General features: G+C 35.2%; 1 protein-coding gene across 1 annotated transcript in view; it reads left to right on the forward strand.

The window, feature by feature from the left end:
* Positions 1–16,755, forward strand: part of shot (dystonin-like protein short stop) — a 695,338-nt gene that overhangs the window by 637,663 nt on the left and 40,920 nt on the right. The window contains exon 83 of the mRNA XM_067150176.2: positions 7,628–7,740. Coding sequence (XP_067006277.2) covers positions 7,628–7,740 — 113 coding nt within the window. The remainder of the gene's footprint in view (positions 1–7,627; positions 7,741–16,755) is intronic.

Here is a 16,755-nt window from a genome sequence, read left to right on the forward strand (position 1 = left end):
TTGAACAATCCTATTGTTGACTATATGGTTAATGTTGAAATACCGCAATGTTTATCCAGCAATAGTTGTGAGATCTAATAATACAAACATTATGTAGCCCATTTGTTGTTGAAATGTAAGTTTACGGTCTGAAAGTCTCTTACTTGACCTATAGTAATGCAAGAATTAATTGCTTGGGTTTTAAACTTACTTCAAATTCTGTCTCATTGCTGGGGTTTTAAGAGGATCTAACAAGGAACTCTAGCCAACTAGACCTCTCCAATTTCATGCTGTTACATTTAATAGCTATATGAAGCATTGGAAATTTAGCCTTTTAGTGTTGGCATGCAACAGTCAATGTTCCCACTGTGTACCAGCAGCTGGCCATGAGTAGTGTGACTAGGAGGTGGCTGGGAAATGCAGAACAATACTGGTGGCTTTGGACCTTCATTAAAGATTCTAGGAAATGTAGGAATATTGTGCACAATTGGTTATAAATTAAATAATCTTTCCATTCATTATCTTCTCACATTTACATTTTACATGTCTTAATATTTGACACCATGTTAGTTTTGTTTTTAATTTTCTAAATATACATACTAAAAACATAAATGAGCTTACACATTGAATGCATGTTGGGAAAATCACTAGTTTACATTTGGAGCATGAAATGAGCGCAACCTTTTATCAATACCAGAGGGTCGAGTTGGCAAGTGTGACTTGGAAAGGCTAGTTTGGTGTGTTTAGTTTCTACTTTCACACATTTATGTCAGAATACACTATTTCCTTCTTTAGCATTAATGTCCTAGAGCAGCAGTTCTCAAACCTTTACCATGCAAACACCATTTAAGAACTCTTTGTTAAAGTCCTTGTTTACCCACCACACGTACAGTATATTAAACCTTAAGGATATAACTCCCATACTATTTACAATCATATCTAGGTAAAAATATCTTTCAGTGGCAGTTCCTTCTCTGCTTAGATATCAGCCTTTCACTGCTTGATCATGGATCCATATTTTAGTCACTGCATGACAGATTTGGTCTGCACAAAGTTGTAGCAGAGTGGGTTTCATCTGAGAGCAACACTTTTATTAAAATTATATTCCCATTTATCATGGCATTGGAGGTGCACTTACCTGCTGACCTCAAAGTTGTTTGCTTTCCTGCTTGCCATTGTCTTGGAGTGCTAAGATTATTGCCCACTCTTCAGAAATCCATTATCTTGACTGGAATTGAACCTCATAATTTGGTTTCATGGAGTAGACACTTGGTTTCCGATCCACTGAGGAAACATTGCATTCATGATAAAAATCATTAATTTCTAAATTACATTTTAATGGAAAAACTGAAACAAAATACCCCATCATGCAGGATAGTAAAATGATGGTAGCAGTTGGGCACATTGTTATTGTGACATGGGTTATTCACTGGCAAACTTATGTGATATGAAAACTGATCCATTATATTTAACTAAATCCCACCGAGTAGAGGAGGCTTTGGCTGGCCTTGCAGCTCTATATTCAAGAGGCAGTGGGGCTGGTCCCCCACTGTCGGCTACCCAACACTGCACTTTTATATGACCTATAGGTTTCCGATTTGTTTGATATCTAAGAGGGATGCAGCTATATTTCTAAGAACTGTTGCCCTACATTTTTTACTAATCCACTTCTTTTTCTCAATGTTATACTCTGCCAGATATCCTAAAATCTGTTCTTACAATTTTACTCTTTTTTATTTCAAAACATGTATTTTTATTCATGGAACATAGCTATTTTATAATTTAATTTTTTAATGCAGGAATTGGCAGGAATACATAATGACGGTCATAATCAAAACAGTATTTCTTGCAGAGAAATTAAGAGTTGATGATAGTTTTGGAACCAAGTAACATTTGTATAATTATACAGTGAATGTGAAATATACAACTACTTTATTCCTCCCTGTTTAGTCTGATTCTTCAAAAAGATCTATAGATTTTGGAAATATAGCTTGGGTCACTGGGGTTGGTTTACCATGGTTTCCCATTCTTCTGTACTGAGGCAGATGCCGGGACAGATACTCTTATAGGCCACAGGTGCTAACCTCTCACCTTCTCTGCACCTCTAATGACCTTTACAAATCTTCTTGGCCTTGTAGAGAGCATTGCCCTCTAGGAGGCCTGCGGTACCTTTTCAGTATACAGAATGAATGAGTGCTAAGAGAAAATTAGAAAATTGTACTCCAGTTTGAGAATTGCTGACCTAGTGCATAAGTTTATTTTTTATCTTTATAATGAAATTGAGGTTATTAATTGCATTGTTACGGTATTGCATTTTAGAAACTTGTAACTGAATTACTTTTACAAATAGTCTTCACATAACTTTTCCTTTCTTTCACTTGGGAATTTTGGCTTTGAAATTTATCTTTTCCTTTGGTTTGAATGAAGCACAACAAATGGGCATTGAAACAGGTTGAAGAGGAATGGTGTTTGTAATATGGGCTTGATTGAAGGTTTGCAGCAGGGTCTGCTTCTCCTAGCTGTAGCCTCCCAAAAGTGTTAATATTTTACTCCAGCTTTTTATTTTTTTTAATTTTTTAATTTTAGTGGTGTGTCTATGCAGCATGGTGTTTTCTTCACTGTTTTGGTGTTCATTTTATTTTTGTTTTTTCCAGAAAAAAAATATATTTTGGGAACAAGAACATTAGCAACCCAAGGAGAAACCATCTCGTCTAAAATAATTTAATGTAACTTTTGTGATGCATTTATCACATATTTTCATACTAAAATATGTTATTTTATTTGTTGAAGCCCGTAGAAGAGTTTCATAATTTTCCTGTCTCTGGAAATTGATGTATAGACCAGGGATATCTTTGAGGTTGACTACAGTTCTTGTTCCTGAGATGGCTCTTGCACTTGGTGTTTTGCTTTAGATTCCACTGTGAGCAAACACTGTCCTCCAGCTTTTGGATTTGTTTGATATCTAAGAATGATGCAACCATATTTCCAAGAACTATTGTCTTATTGTATTACTTCTGGGTTATTAATGTACGTCTTATTCTCATTCTTTCATGTTAAACTCTGCCAGATATGCTAAAATCTATTTTTATAATTTTACACTTTTTAGCTTCATAAAATTTACTTTTATTCATGGGACTATATTATGAAGCTATTTGATAATTAATTAATTTTTTTGATGCAGGAATTGGCAGGAATACATAATTACAGTAATATTTGAAACACTATTTCTTGCAGAGAAATTAAAGAGTTGATGGATTTGGAACTAAATAACATGTGTATAATTATACAGTGAATGTTAAACATACAATTGCTTTATTCTTTTTCTTCTTATTTTTTAGTAAAATCCTTTAAAAAGATCTATAGATCTTGGAAATATTGAGTTTGGGTCATTATTAGATGCACCCTAGTTATTAAATATGGCATCCTGTATTTCCTATTGTTTTATTTCAAATTGTTTGGTTGGTTTTTATTTGCTTATTGTTTGTTTTTTCTCTCTCTCTCTTTATGGCCTTGCCTTCCAAAATATCATTCTCACTCCACATGATACTCCTACCTGTAACCCCTCTTTAATGAATTTAACAACCTCACCATCCGACAAAATCAAACACACAAATGTCATGCTGCTCGAAAAATCGGTTCGGAATCTGAAGCCAAAGGCCGTACGAACATCGAACTCCGCGAACAGTTCATCTTGGCAGATGGGGTTTCGCAGAGCATGACGGCATTCAAACCGAAGCCTAGTCCAGGCAACACGCCACAGCGATCGCAATCCATTGCTGGCCCCATCACAAAGGTTTGTTCTGGGACTTAACGCATGTCTCACTTCCTAATGCTTTTCCCTCTCCTGTTCGCTCTGGAAATAAGTGAACTTTGCAGGTACACTTCAAAACCAGTAACTCTGTTGACAACATGGATTCTTTTTTGAAAATAATTCTTTTTTAATTTCCTCTGTGAAGTGAATTGATTTGCAAAGCAAAAATTGCAAATTTCTGTGAACTATGAGTTAATCTCTTAATATTTTTAGTTTATCTTAATTTTAAATGTATTGAAACCTTCTGATGAAAAAGTCTACTGTAATACGTTCATTACCAACAAGAATGTTAGTGCAGCTGAATATGCAAGGTAATTTATAATGAGGTATTTCTTTTAATATTATGTTTCGTTATTTGAATTTAGACTTGCTACATATTTTGTCTGGATTTTTCTCTAATTATTTGAAGAACATTTGTCAGTTTATTATAAAAATGCAGATATTGTGTTGTGTACCTGCAGAGATCTCATTACACTTTTTTCCAGCCTCCTCTTCCTATGTCATTCTGTTATGGTGCAGCCAGATTAAGTTCTTATGTTTATATAATAGAAATGCTGTCTCTCTCTTAACTCTCTCAGCTTATCAAAGATGAAGTTGAGATTCAGCATTTCTGTTTTACTCTCTTACTTCACAGCTTTTAAAGCACAAGTCATTTCATACTTCTGAAGCACTGCTTTTACTTATGGTGTGGTCTTTTAACAATATTCTTGCTGTATTTTAGCAGTCATATATGGCAGTATTTAATTAAACTTTCCTTGCTTTCAAAATGCACTCCTTAAAGGGATTATATGTATAAAATAATGTATAAAACAACTACTTTATAAACATGGATAATTCCAATGAAGCACCGACTAGTTTTGCTTAGGAGTACTACTGTAGTCATTTCTTCACACGTAGGTATGTCTCCAGTTTTGTAACTTTTGGATCTCGCTGCTTTGAAATGAAATGAAATGACTTTTGGCTTGGTGTTTGCATTGCTCTTTAAATGCCATTTACACCAGTGTACACGTTTGACATAATTTTCTGTCATAAGGTCATTGAAATGAAAAGATATTGAACATACATTTCTATGTGATCAGACTATCATTCTGTTACCAATTAAAAAAAAAAAAAAAAAAAAAAAAATTAAAGTTGTTAGTGAACATTATTTATCAGTGGTAGGTACTGAATCTTCAGAAGTTATGAAGCTATTGAAAATGCTATGAAAACTTCAGTGAGTAAATAATTGTTTTATTGGTTTGAAAATGATTTTAGAATAAAAAAAATAATCCTAAGTGGAAATGAACTCTTCCTCCTTGGAGAGAAATAACGGTGTATATTAATTTTCAGTTGTATTATTATTTTTCATACCAAACCATTTAGATTTTTTTTTGTGTATTTATTTAATATGGCCTTAAATATTCTAGCATCCGTAGTGGTATATAGTGCATAATATATTAGGGCATTTAACTAGATAAGCCTATTTCATGTTAGAACCAGGAAGCTGCACTGTTTGAAGTTCCAAGCAGTCTCAGAACAAACTTATTCAGTACATGAGCTTGATGCTGAAAGTTCTTTCCAGCACTGAATATCAATCAATCAATCAATCAATCAATCAATCAATCAATCAATCAATCAATCAATCACAAAGGAAAGGATTTCCTTTGAGAGCAAAGATAATTTCCTTCTTTTTTAATTGTATTCACTTATACCTGTTCTTTAGCGTTGTCTTTCACTAATTTTCTAAAGACATTTTCTCCTTCTCCAATATATTTGGGAAGAATGACCATCAAAAATGTGTTAACACTGTATCAAACGTCACTGGTGTTCATGACATTTATGCCCTGACTAGGACAAGGCGATCCTCTGTAAGTTTGTAAGGTGAGTGGTGCATGCTGTTTCTTGGCTACGATCATTCCTGTCTCATGTTTTGTTGGGATGTCTGTGGTCGTCCTATTATCAGGTAAAGTACTGCAAGCTTTCGTTGTCTTTACATTTCAGTTTGTATAAAGTATCAAGTAACAGGTTCAGTACTAAAGTTAAATTTTGTCCAGTAAGACTGATGTAATTTTCTGTTTCTTAACAGTACTTCTGATTTTTTAATAATATTTCTGCATACCATCTAAAATAATTGGTTATTTTTTTTTGACATCACCAATTCAATTCTCTATAGCTCACAATAAGCTTTTGTTACATTAGTATGATAAGTTTCTTGTACTATGTTAGTCTACATTCACAAGAAATTAAAATGCATTTTCATTAACCCTGTGAGGCAGTAGTCATTGACAGAGTATCTGTTGAAATCTAGACTGTGATCTTCCCTACATTTGGATAGTTAACTACGTGACATCTCATTTTGTTGATATTAGTCCATGCAGTGAATGTGCAGATGACTAGATATAGGTTTTTATTTTCTTGAAGAATTTCTAATTTCTAGTAGTTGCATAGTACTGAACTTGTGACTTGATGTACTCATTTACTTGGCATATGGTGTGACGAATGACAGAATGCATAATGAATGAGCTCGTAAGTTACTCTGCATCATCATTCTGTTACATGTACTCGTTTTCTTGCAGATGGTACTTGCATGGGCAGTGAAAAATTCTTTATACCTCAGGAGATGCGTAATCATGTTTTCACTCTTTGGATGTTTGTCCTGATAACTTTGAATCATTATTTATTGATACAGTTGGCTTCATAACCACTATAGTCATGATCATATTTAAATAGTTTAATAAATATTTGTTTCGTTAAAAATTTATTTTAAATCTAGCTAGTCATATGTGCAATGTTCCTTTATATTAATAATAAATTGTCTGGATAACAACGGAAGAAAATATATTTTAATAACATTTCTTCTTAATATTATTAGTAATTTAGACAGTGTTAATTTAGTGAGAGATTGTTCAGAAAAGTAGCTCATCACAGGGGGGGGTTAAATTCTAGTCTCATTAAATCACTGACTGATGTTATTTATCAATTTATTTTAATTGGCTGCTATGCAGCTCACATTATATTAACAGTTCAATGTATTGCTGCATTTAATACCCTTTTTTAAGTATTTCTTTGTCAGATATAATAACATTTCAGTATTTTTGATAATATATTATTTGATCTTTTATGTTTTGTGCAACAAGATTAAAATGAATACACATGGGAATGGGCAGTGGAGAAAGAAAATATATTGAAATCTACCAGTTTTCACTTTTAGTATAAGCATGTTGATTTTACTAGAATATTTAATTAATTTGCATCAACTGATTTCTCACTCTTATTACTTTGAATTTTGCTTAGTGTAAAGACCAGTCATCCCCCCACGCCCCCTCCTCCTCTTTACTGTACATTTTTTTATATAGACTTGCAGCGTATTGTGATTTTGATCTGTCTTTTTCCACTGCTTAGTGCAAAGTAAGACTTCTGGTACTGACTGAGTGGCTATGAACCATGACTGTATGATGATTAATATATAGCCTATGGTTTGCAAGGTTGTGCTGTTCAATGTACACCTCTGCTCCTGCACAAATTAATTTATTTATTTATTTATTTATTTATTTATTTATTTATTTATTTATTTATTTATTTATTTATTTATTTATTGTATACCTGCATCATGCTCTATATTTTTATGAACATCTTGATTTTTTAATTATTATTATTATTATTATTATTATTATTATTATTATTATTATTATTATTAGCACCAATCACAAAATTGTAGAATATTTTGGATTTTGTGGAGGGGGTTAAGAGATCTTCCAGTCTTGGGTGCAGTTTTATCAACTCCTTCAGATAAGTACCCACTCACTGGTAGGAATGTAGGGCATTGCACCTGGCGTTTGCAGTGGTACCTTCTTGCAGCTGAAGAGCATTTGGCAGAGCTGTTGCCGTTCTTTGAGAGTCTTCGTCAACAGAAGGATCTTCCTTGTGCGTACCCGCTTGCCATGGGCACAAGCCATGGGACATACTATTGGGTAAATAATTCACTAGCACATTGGCTAGCTCATTTGCACCCACCTATGCCCTTTTGGCATGGCTCCACTTGTACCAAGCACAGTAATATAATTTTGCAGATAGATGCTGGCATGTTCCACCTGAAACTGTAAATTATTATTTGCTGCCTTCAGATTCCTTGTTTATATTTTTAGCTTGAATAATTTTTTAGATATGCAAATTATTAGGCATTTTGCATACTTAAATGATGTGAATTTTATGAAGTTATTTTACTTTCTCCATAATTACAGTAGGCATAGCAGGTATAATCACTTCATTGTTAATAATTTATTTAAAAGGTGATTTATCATTTGCTTCAAAATGAACCTCATTTTACCAACATTTCAAACTTATCTATTAATTTGATCATTTAATTACTAATTATGTTTGAATCAGATCATTTATTTTTTGAGATAATATCATTCCATTATTTCTAAATATAATTCATATTTTGTTACTATCCCAGTTGTATTCAGAAATCACATTTTCTTTTCAATGTTGATGTATTTTTATGAATATCAATCATATTTCTCTTTCAGTTTGAAAGATATTTTTAAAGAACTTTTAGTAGTGTGTTGGAATATCATTATATTATCAGATCCAGGACACAGTTCTTGCTTGTTGAACATGTCTTCTTCTGCAGTATAAATGATAATGGAATTTAGATTGATGCTCACCGGGCGAGTTGGCCATGCGGTTAGGGGTGCGCAGCTGTGAGCTTTCAAACAGGAGATAGTGGATTCAAACCCTACTGTCGGCAGCCCTGAATATGGTTTTCCATGGTTTCCTATTTTCCCACCAAGTTGCACGATAATTAAGGCCATAGCTACTTCCTTCCCATTCTAGGCCTTTCATATCCCATTGTCGCCTTAAGACCTATTTGTGTTGGTGCGATATGAAGCAAAATAGTAAAATAAAATAAAAAAATAGATCGATGCTTTTATAGCCCATATTAAAAGACATGATAATATTTTGGGATTTTGCTATGTCATAGAAATAAGCTGTAGGAGTTCTTCAAATTTCGCAAAGACTTTGCTTTACGTCTTCGGAAGAGAATTATGCCTGCCAACGGCTATGGCTTCTCTAACAAAGATGGTTGGAACTTGAAAATCACTTCACCATTAGTATATTGTAAATGCTCCTCTTGTTCATCACCAGATAGCTCACTGTGCAGTATAGCCTTCTGAGTAAAACGTGTCTTAATGCTAAACCTGTGTGAGTTGCAGAATAGACAGCAAGGTCATCAGACTAATCAGATGATGGGGAGGGGAGGAGCAAGGAGGAATATTATGGTAAGAATAAAATCAAGTGCAATAGAAGAAAGATGAAGACAGGAATGTAATAGAGATGAAGACAAAAAACAAAAGAAAAAACGAAGCAAGTGTGGGTGGATGGAAATGACCTTGGTCTAATGGTCAAATCCTGTTTAAAATTTAGTCTTGATCAGATTTCGGGTGATCCCAATACTTCTAGTCTCAGGACATCTTTTTCTATTCGACTGCACAATAGAATCATCATGGTATAGGTTAAGCATCATGTAATGAATTGCTGTTTGCTGGGCAACATCTCTTTCAGAACTCTGAAGTTGAAGTAGAGTCATTAAGAGCAAGAATCTCTAGTTGGGAGATCTGATAGCGGAGTGATATCGTTACTGGCTTCTCATCAAGGCGACTGGGGTCAATGAATGTGTGATCTTTGATATGAAAAGTCATGTTTCTGTGCTTTGGACGTCACGAAAACGTGGTCATCCCATGGGTGCGATGTTATGTGATAATCTAAAGAGGACTCCTAATTTTTCAAATTCACCAGTGCTGCAAGTTTGTTTTTAGTTATGTTTAAAAAAAAAAAAAAAAAGTGTGTGTGTTAGCAGTGACTACTAGCAATGTTACTAAACCAAGGAGGGATAAGCAATGGTTGAATATCACCTATATCCTTCATGAAACAGAAAACATACATTTGAGCTGCTTCTAGTATGTATATTATGGTTTTTAGTATGTTAGGTAGTACAAGAACAGAATAAGGCCAAGCAGTTGATGCATACTGCTGAGCAAGTTGGCTACCTTGTATAGGCTTAGGTTATGTAAATGTTTCACTGATGTGTCCCATTTTTATACCACGCAAATCCTGGAACTGTCCATTAATTATGATCATGTCCACTGTTTTCCTACTGCTTTCCCATCCCAGAAGATCTCATGAGAGAGAGAGCAACATCAAAGCCAGCCCCAGAAAAATTATTGCATACTCAGCAGTGACTTCAATAGTACGTTATCACACAGGGACCAGTGGTATGTGTTCATGTAACAGTTGACCAAAAGAGTCCTTAATCCCTAAAATAATTTCTTTCTTAAATACATATTGCCTAAGCTGAAAATGATACCTTGAAGTACTGCATAAATGTATGGAGAAGTATTTGTTACTACTAACAAACATACTGCTCAACTAAGGTCTCGAGTTTTAATCCTTTTCTATAAAATTCCATGTCCTGTAGGATTTTGCGTGAAGAGAATACCGAAGATTGCTTTGCGGCTTTAAAACCATTTCACTTACGCTGTAATTATATCTAAAACTAGCTGATGTACCCATGCTTCACTATGGAATTCTACAATGTATGCAGAATTCTAGGTTAGGTAGTGTACACTTTGTGAGTAAGATTGCATTAAATTGCATAGCTGTTAACGTTGCCCTAGAAATGCGACGGGGAAGTCACCAAATGTCCTTTTTTCTTATGTGAAGACTAAGTTAAGGAATTTTCATTGTAATTGTAGGCCCTCTTTGCCTACCATCAGTCACAATCGAGTTTCGGAATTTTCGTTATAATGACAGACTATCACTCTCCACCTGCCTTTTTACATCCTCAGAAATACTGCCTTAGTAGTTTTCCCAACTGAAATCAACATAGGTCATTACAGTGATGCCATTGGGAATGTCGTGATTAAAAGTAATGCTGTCATATGAAATACTTGATCAAATGAAGAAAAAACCCACATTTTCTCACTTTTAACAAATAGTAGTACACTGCCGATCTAACAGACCAAAGTTCCAGAGCTGGAATGACCAGGTCGCAGACAGCCGTGACCCGTGAACACTCTTTTATTTTTTGGGGGGGAGAGGGGGGGGCGAAGAGTGGAGAATCCTGAAACAAAAACGATGCCCTTTTACTCGTCTGTTTCCTAGGAATACCCGATGAGTTGGAAAATCTCAATTCACAACACTGGCGGGGGAGAAGCTGTCTGACTTGGAGGCAAGTTTTTCGTCCAAGTCAGAGGAGAAAAACCCTCTTGGCTGCTAATTTGGAATAAAATAATGTAGAACCTTACTTTTAATGAAAGTGAAGAGGAAGAAACTTTTCTTAAGAAACAGCTCATTTCCGGGTTGAATTTTGAGTTATTTAGTGAATTGTGGTGCTATAATTTGGAATAGGCCAAAATTGTAATTCTAGATCGAGTCATAAGTGAGCCTCTGCTATTATTCCATTAATTGTGCACACAGATCACTCCAATCAGCACGTCAGAGTAGGGATCGAATAGCTGGAATACTATGATGAACCAGTGTGTTACGTACCAGAAGAATGGTATGTTAGAGAAGAAAGTTACATAACCCCCCAGCTATTTCCCACCAATATTCCGGTAGGCTGTAATACTCGGTACGTTGCAGTAATCCCATCTCTCAGAGATTAGTGGTAGCATAAGAGACAAAGAATATCACAACAAACAATGGTCAACATTATGTTATTATTGATCAATTTTATGAGCTTTCAATATTATAGGCCTTCACATTTAGTTTTCTTCCGACTTTGAAATACCACTCTTATCATAGTTGGTATGATAAAACTGAATAAAACGTAAATGATCGGAAATTGTATTCTCTATCAATTCTGTTAGGTAGTACTTTTCGATAGGACCAAAAATTAAATTTTAGGCGCCTTCTCTTAAACTACCATTTCATCCAGGGTGAATAAAATTGTTTATAGCTTAGACTGTAGTTTCTTATTCCCTGACTCTATATACCAATTTTGATTAAATTCTGTTTACCCATTTTCTCGGGGCTCGGCAGTGATATGGACTTAGCAACAAAAATACATATTCATGAATATCTCTGTTATCACAGCCTGTACGGTAAAAAAGTATAAAACATATAAGATCAGAAATTTAATTCTATATAACTTATAGTTATGCGGTATTTATCGATAGGACCAGTAATAACATAAATATTTGAGAATTAAATTTTAGGCCTTCCCCTAAACTACCATTTTTCTCATCATGAATAAAATAATTTATAGCCTAGATTGTAGTGGCTCATTCCCCAGCTGTACATACCGATTTTTATTAAATTCTCTTCAGTCGTTTTCTCGTGATGCGTGTACATACATACATACATACATACATACATACATACATACATACATACAGTCAGAAATTATGGAAAAGTAAAAAGTGCATTTCCTTTTTACTGTGGACACAGCTGATACAAAAATACCATTCTTTTTAAATTCTGAGCAATGTACAGACAAAACTCTTCTACATATAGATGAGAATGCCTGACATACTAAAGTATCATAACTTAAAATTCTCTTTGTTCAGGTAGCTAATATCATGACAGCTAAGTGAAGTTAAACTTTTGTAAATAGGTTATGTGATTTCTGAATATACTAAGAGTTGGTTTTTAAAAATATATAAGGTTTTTTAGATTTTTCCAGTTTATTACTGATTAATTTGTTGTCTTGATTTTTCATACTGCACTGCTTTAGTAGTTGCTAATTTTTGTTGCTTTGTAGACTGAATTACTGGCTAAACTTGGTTGATTTCTCTAGTAAATAAACTTATATTCCTATATAAATCTGCTGCTCCATTGGATGAATCCAGAGCCTCCTCGCGCATCGCTATAAGAGACTAGAAGCTAGGTATTATATGCATAATAAGTGTTGCAGTTTTACAAAACCGTTGAGCATTAATGGAATAGGACAGAAAATTATTTAATTCATATAAAGCTATTCGTGTGGTTAATGTACTTCACTTTCCTCATGTTTCTGACAATGATTTTTAATGATTCCTTTCATGCTCTGCTCTTCCATCAAAATACCAGGGAACTTGCCATTGTCAAGTAAGATCATTGAGCATATTCTTAAGATCTTTGAAATATGTAGTTTGTATTTTTATGGTTCTTTTGTTGTTAAAAATAAAACAAGGAATTCTATGCGAATAAGAATAACTAGTGTGTGTTGTTTGCTATTATGATCATTGTTGTTCGGTGACTACTTGGTGCAAGTGGAGAATAATTGTTGTGTGATGTGAATGTAGCTAGTATTACAGACTATACTGTCTATTGTGGTGTGTTCTACTGCTTTGTAGTTACATTGAGCTTGTGTGGTGATTCTTGTCATTATTCGTCTGCATTTTTAACGTCCCAGTTTGTATCCATTCATGTTGTGAATGTGATTTTTTGGATGAAAATCCTTCGGGAGTTGAGAAGAGGAGAAATCAAGTATTGTATAGTATAGTTACCGCTATCTCCGGTTTGTGGCAATTAAACTTGTGAAATATTTTTTTGCGCTTTCTCTTTCAAGAAATTTATTTTTGAAGTGTTTATTATTTATTATGATAAGAAATTATTTGGTTTTAACATTCAATATTCATCTAACCTGGCTGGTGGTCATGATTGTTCAGGCGTCAAGTCTCTTTGGGTGATGCTGTGTTTAGTCAATTCAAGTCCTGTTCGTGGGGGAAAAATCACCATCAGAATGTTGGCTGGTAGGGAAGGAGAGGTGGCGATATACAATTTCTAATCACTAGATTGCGTGTCAGAAGTCTGGATACAATTCCAAATCTCTCTGCAGTGTTCATATGAAGCAAGAAGACTCTGTCGATGGTGATTTGTCTGTCAAAAACATATCAGATGTAAGGCTTTTCAGGCGTTTGCGCTATTAACCAGCGTTTCGTCTTAGGTCTGACACTAGACTCATCAGAGTGGGTTGTGTCAGACCCTACTCACTGACGCTGGGGTGTATGCAGGTGAACTTACCAGAAGCCCTATGCTCTATTGGTGAAAAATATCTAATTCCCTCCATGGGAATTTAGAATTTTCCATTCGGTGATTTGTCTATCGGGTGGGAATGTTAGCCATGAGCAGACCTCTTAATGTTGACCGGAGCTGACTATGTGTCTACACTGGGTTTCATCCTCTGCATCCCACTATCGGCAGCCCTGAAGATGGTTTTCCGTGGTTTCCCATTTTCACACCAGGCAAATGCTGGGGCTGTACCTTAATTAAGGCCACGGCCGATTCCTTCCAACTCCTAGGCCTTTCCTATCCCATCGACGCCATAAGACCTATCTGTGTCGGTGCGACGTAAAGCCCCTAGCAAAAAAAAAAATCATCCTCTGCGTACCTCGCTACTATAGTCATAGTTATCATCATCATCCCACACCCAGACACGTCACCCAACGGCATCATATAGAAAGACCTACATCAGGCAAGCCGAACGTATCCTCTGACACTCCTGGTGCTACAAGTCGTGCACCAAATATAACAGAGGTAGTTGGAATTTTGATGGGCATTTGACACTCCATATCATATGATATCAGCTTGTTAAAGGTCTCTGGTGACACAGTTTGCCTGACAAAATTCATTTAGAAAATGTCGTAGCCACCAAAGAGAATTTCGGTTTAACCCATTGAACTGCAATTTTTCTTGAAAATAAATATACATTGATTGCGATTTAATCTGGCTTAAAAGAGAACACTTTTGCTACAGCAAGTTAACACACTGAAACACAGTTCACATTCTAACAATAGTTCAACACAGTGTGGTAGATCTTAAAATACTCATATACATGCAGTGCCACCTTACACTTATCACATTGATAGTGGGATTCACCCCTGTTCTTTCCCTTGGGATTTTTTCCTCTGCAGTCATAGCAGACCTCGCAAGAAAAGCCACAGTGAGAAGATGAAGAGATTTTGGGAGAAGGAAAAGGCAACGACATCAGCTAATAAGTTTAATTGCGCTCATTAGTCAGGCATCACGAAATAATAATAATAATAATAATAATAATAATAATAATAATAATAATAATAATAAATACAAGACTGACAAACCGGATCAATACCTTCTTTCAGCAGAAGGAAAACTATGTGGCTTGGAGAACTGAACTCTGTGGTAGCAAGATTACACCACATATTATTTGGTACATTGTCTATTTTTGTACACGTTCAGTTTTCTAGGTTATGCACACGCCCACCTGCATCCCAGTCTTCATTTTCTTCGATAATGTCATCTAATTCTTTGGAATTACTAATGCTATCATCACTTGAATGTAATTCAGTATCACTTTCATCGGGAAAACCATCACTGACATCGCTTTCCTCCAAAAAAAAAAAGTAATATTCAAGCTTCATTTGACTCGGCCATCTCGTAGACATGTTGGGATTGCAAAGAAATATCGATATGTATCCTTGGAAACCTCAACAAAGCAATAAAGAGGGTGGACAGAAATTTCCATCATTGCATTTATGGCAACCCGCGGACAATGACGGATATTTCCGTCATTGCAAGGCAATGGGTTAATCTGCCATCTAGTAGGCCTAGACTGTAACAGACAGTCAAAATTGACAAGCAGGCAGCTAGATGGCATCAGATTTAAATGGCTGCACATGGTAGCTGAGGCTATACAATTATTATTATATAATAAAGTTATCATGTTCGTTGTTTGTGCTGATGATGTAAGGTTCTCTTCTTTCACCCAGAAAAAAATCTGTCCTGCCTCTGCTTTGTCCAGCACAAATCTCACATGGAATGACCAGGATTTGAACATGGAAAACAGCAGTGAGAGAATATTCCAACTCTGTCCTCATACCTTTCCTACCGTTGAAAGCTCCCCTAAAGGTGATTCATCTACCAGTATCACTCCACACCATCTCTCCACCGACAGCTGGAAACATCCTGCTTAAAATTAAATTATAACTGTTAGGAAGATCCACCAATTCAATACAGCTTTACAAACACTCTTAGTGATAAATTATATTTACAAAAAATACAGTGCATGTTTTGGCTCCTAGAAGCCATCTTCAGCTGTTTCAAATAGTCTAAATTAAAATTGCCATAAATAAGGCATTGTCTACGTAATGGTGTGCATGATCTAATAATAGTTCAGAGCAAGGTCTAACACATTAAAAACACTGTGTACACAGTATGCATCAAGTAAATTCAGCTTGAATCTTAAAGGAAGTTCAGAGTCCAAATTAAAATCTAAAATTAAAAAATGCGGTTTCTTCAGATTACAACAGTGTCATTTTTATAATCCTTCTTGAAGTTAAAACATATGCCTCTCCTGCAATATTTGTTTAAAAAAACTTCTGTTGCTGGCACACATTAATGGAAGAGGGAAATATTCCTCAAGGTTGAATCCTGTGACCGTATTGAATTGTACGGAACTTTTTCATTTGTAATACTCTTGTACCAACACGTATCCTTATTTTGTTCCTTTAGAGGCAACTCCCTTTTTAAGTAACGTGGTTAGGTTTGATGATGATGATGATGATGCTTGTTATTTAAAGGGGCCCAACATCTAGGTCATCGGCCCCTAATGGTGTGAAATGAGACAAAATATGACAAATTAAAAGTCCAGAATCCTCCACTGACCAGAATTCAAAACGTGAGGATGAAGAATGAATGGATGGATATGAATTTAAAACAATCAGTGGATTTGACCCGCAGAGCTTCACATTCACAACTACGGATGGTATTACTGACCAAGGGACTGCTTCTAAAGCAAAACACTGAATCGATGATGCTTGTAGTCTAAAGGGGTCCAAAATCCAAGTCATCAGCCCCTCATAATGGTACTTATCTCTAGGAAAGTAGAACCATGGCATTTGTCATGTTGCGGTACTATTCAAAAGTAGCGTAGACTCCTGACATTCCACACATTATGGTACTACTCTCGGGTAATATAATGCGCGCATGTAACACACACCTATGGGTTTCTCACATTGCGTTGC

This window comes from Anabrus simplex, chromosome 6, assembly GCF_040414725.1.
Source record: "Anabrus simplex isolate iqAnaSimp1 chromosome 6, ASM4041472v1, whole genome shotgun sequence".
In the NCBI taxonomy this organism is placed as follows: Eukaryota; Metazoa; Arthropoda; class Insecta; order Orthoptera; family Tettigoniidae; genus Anabrus; species Anabrus simplex.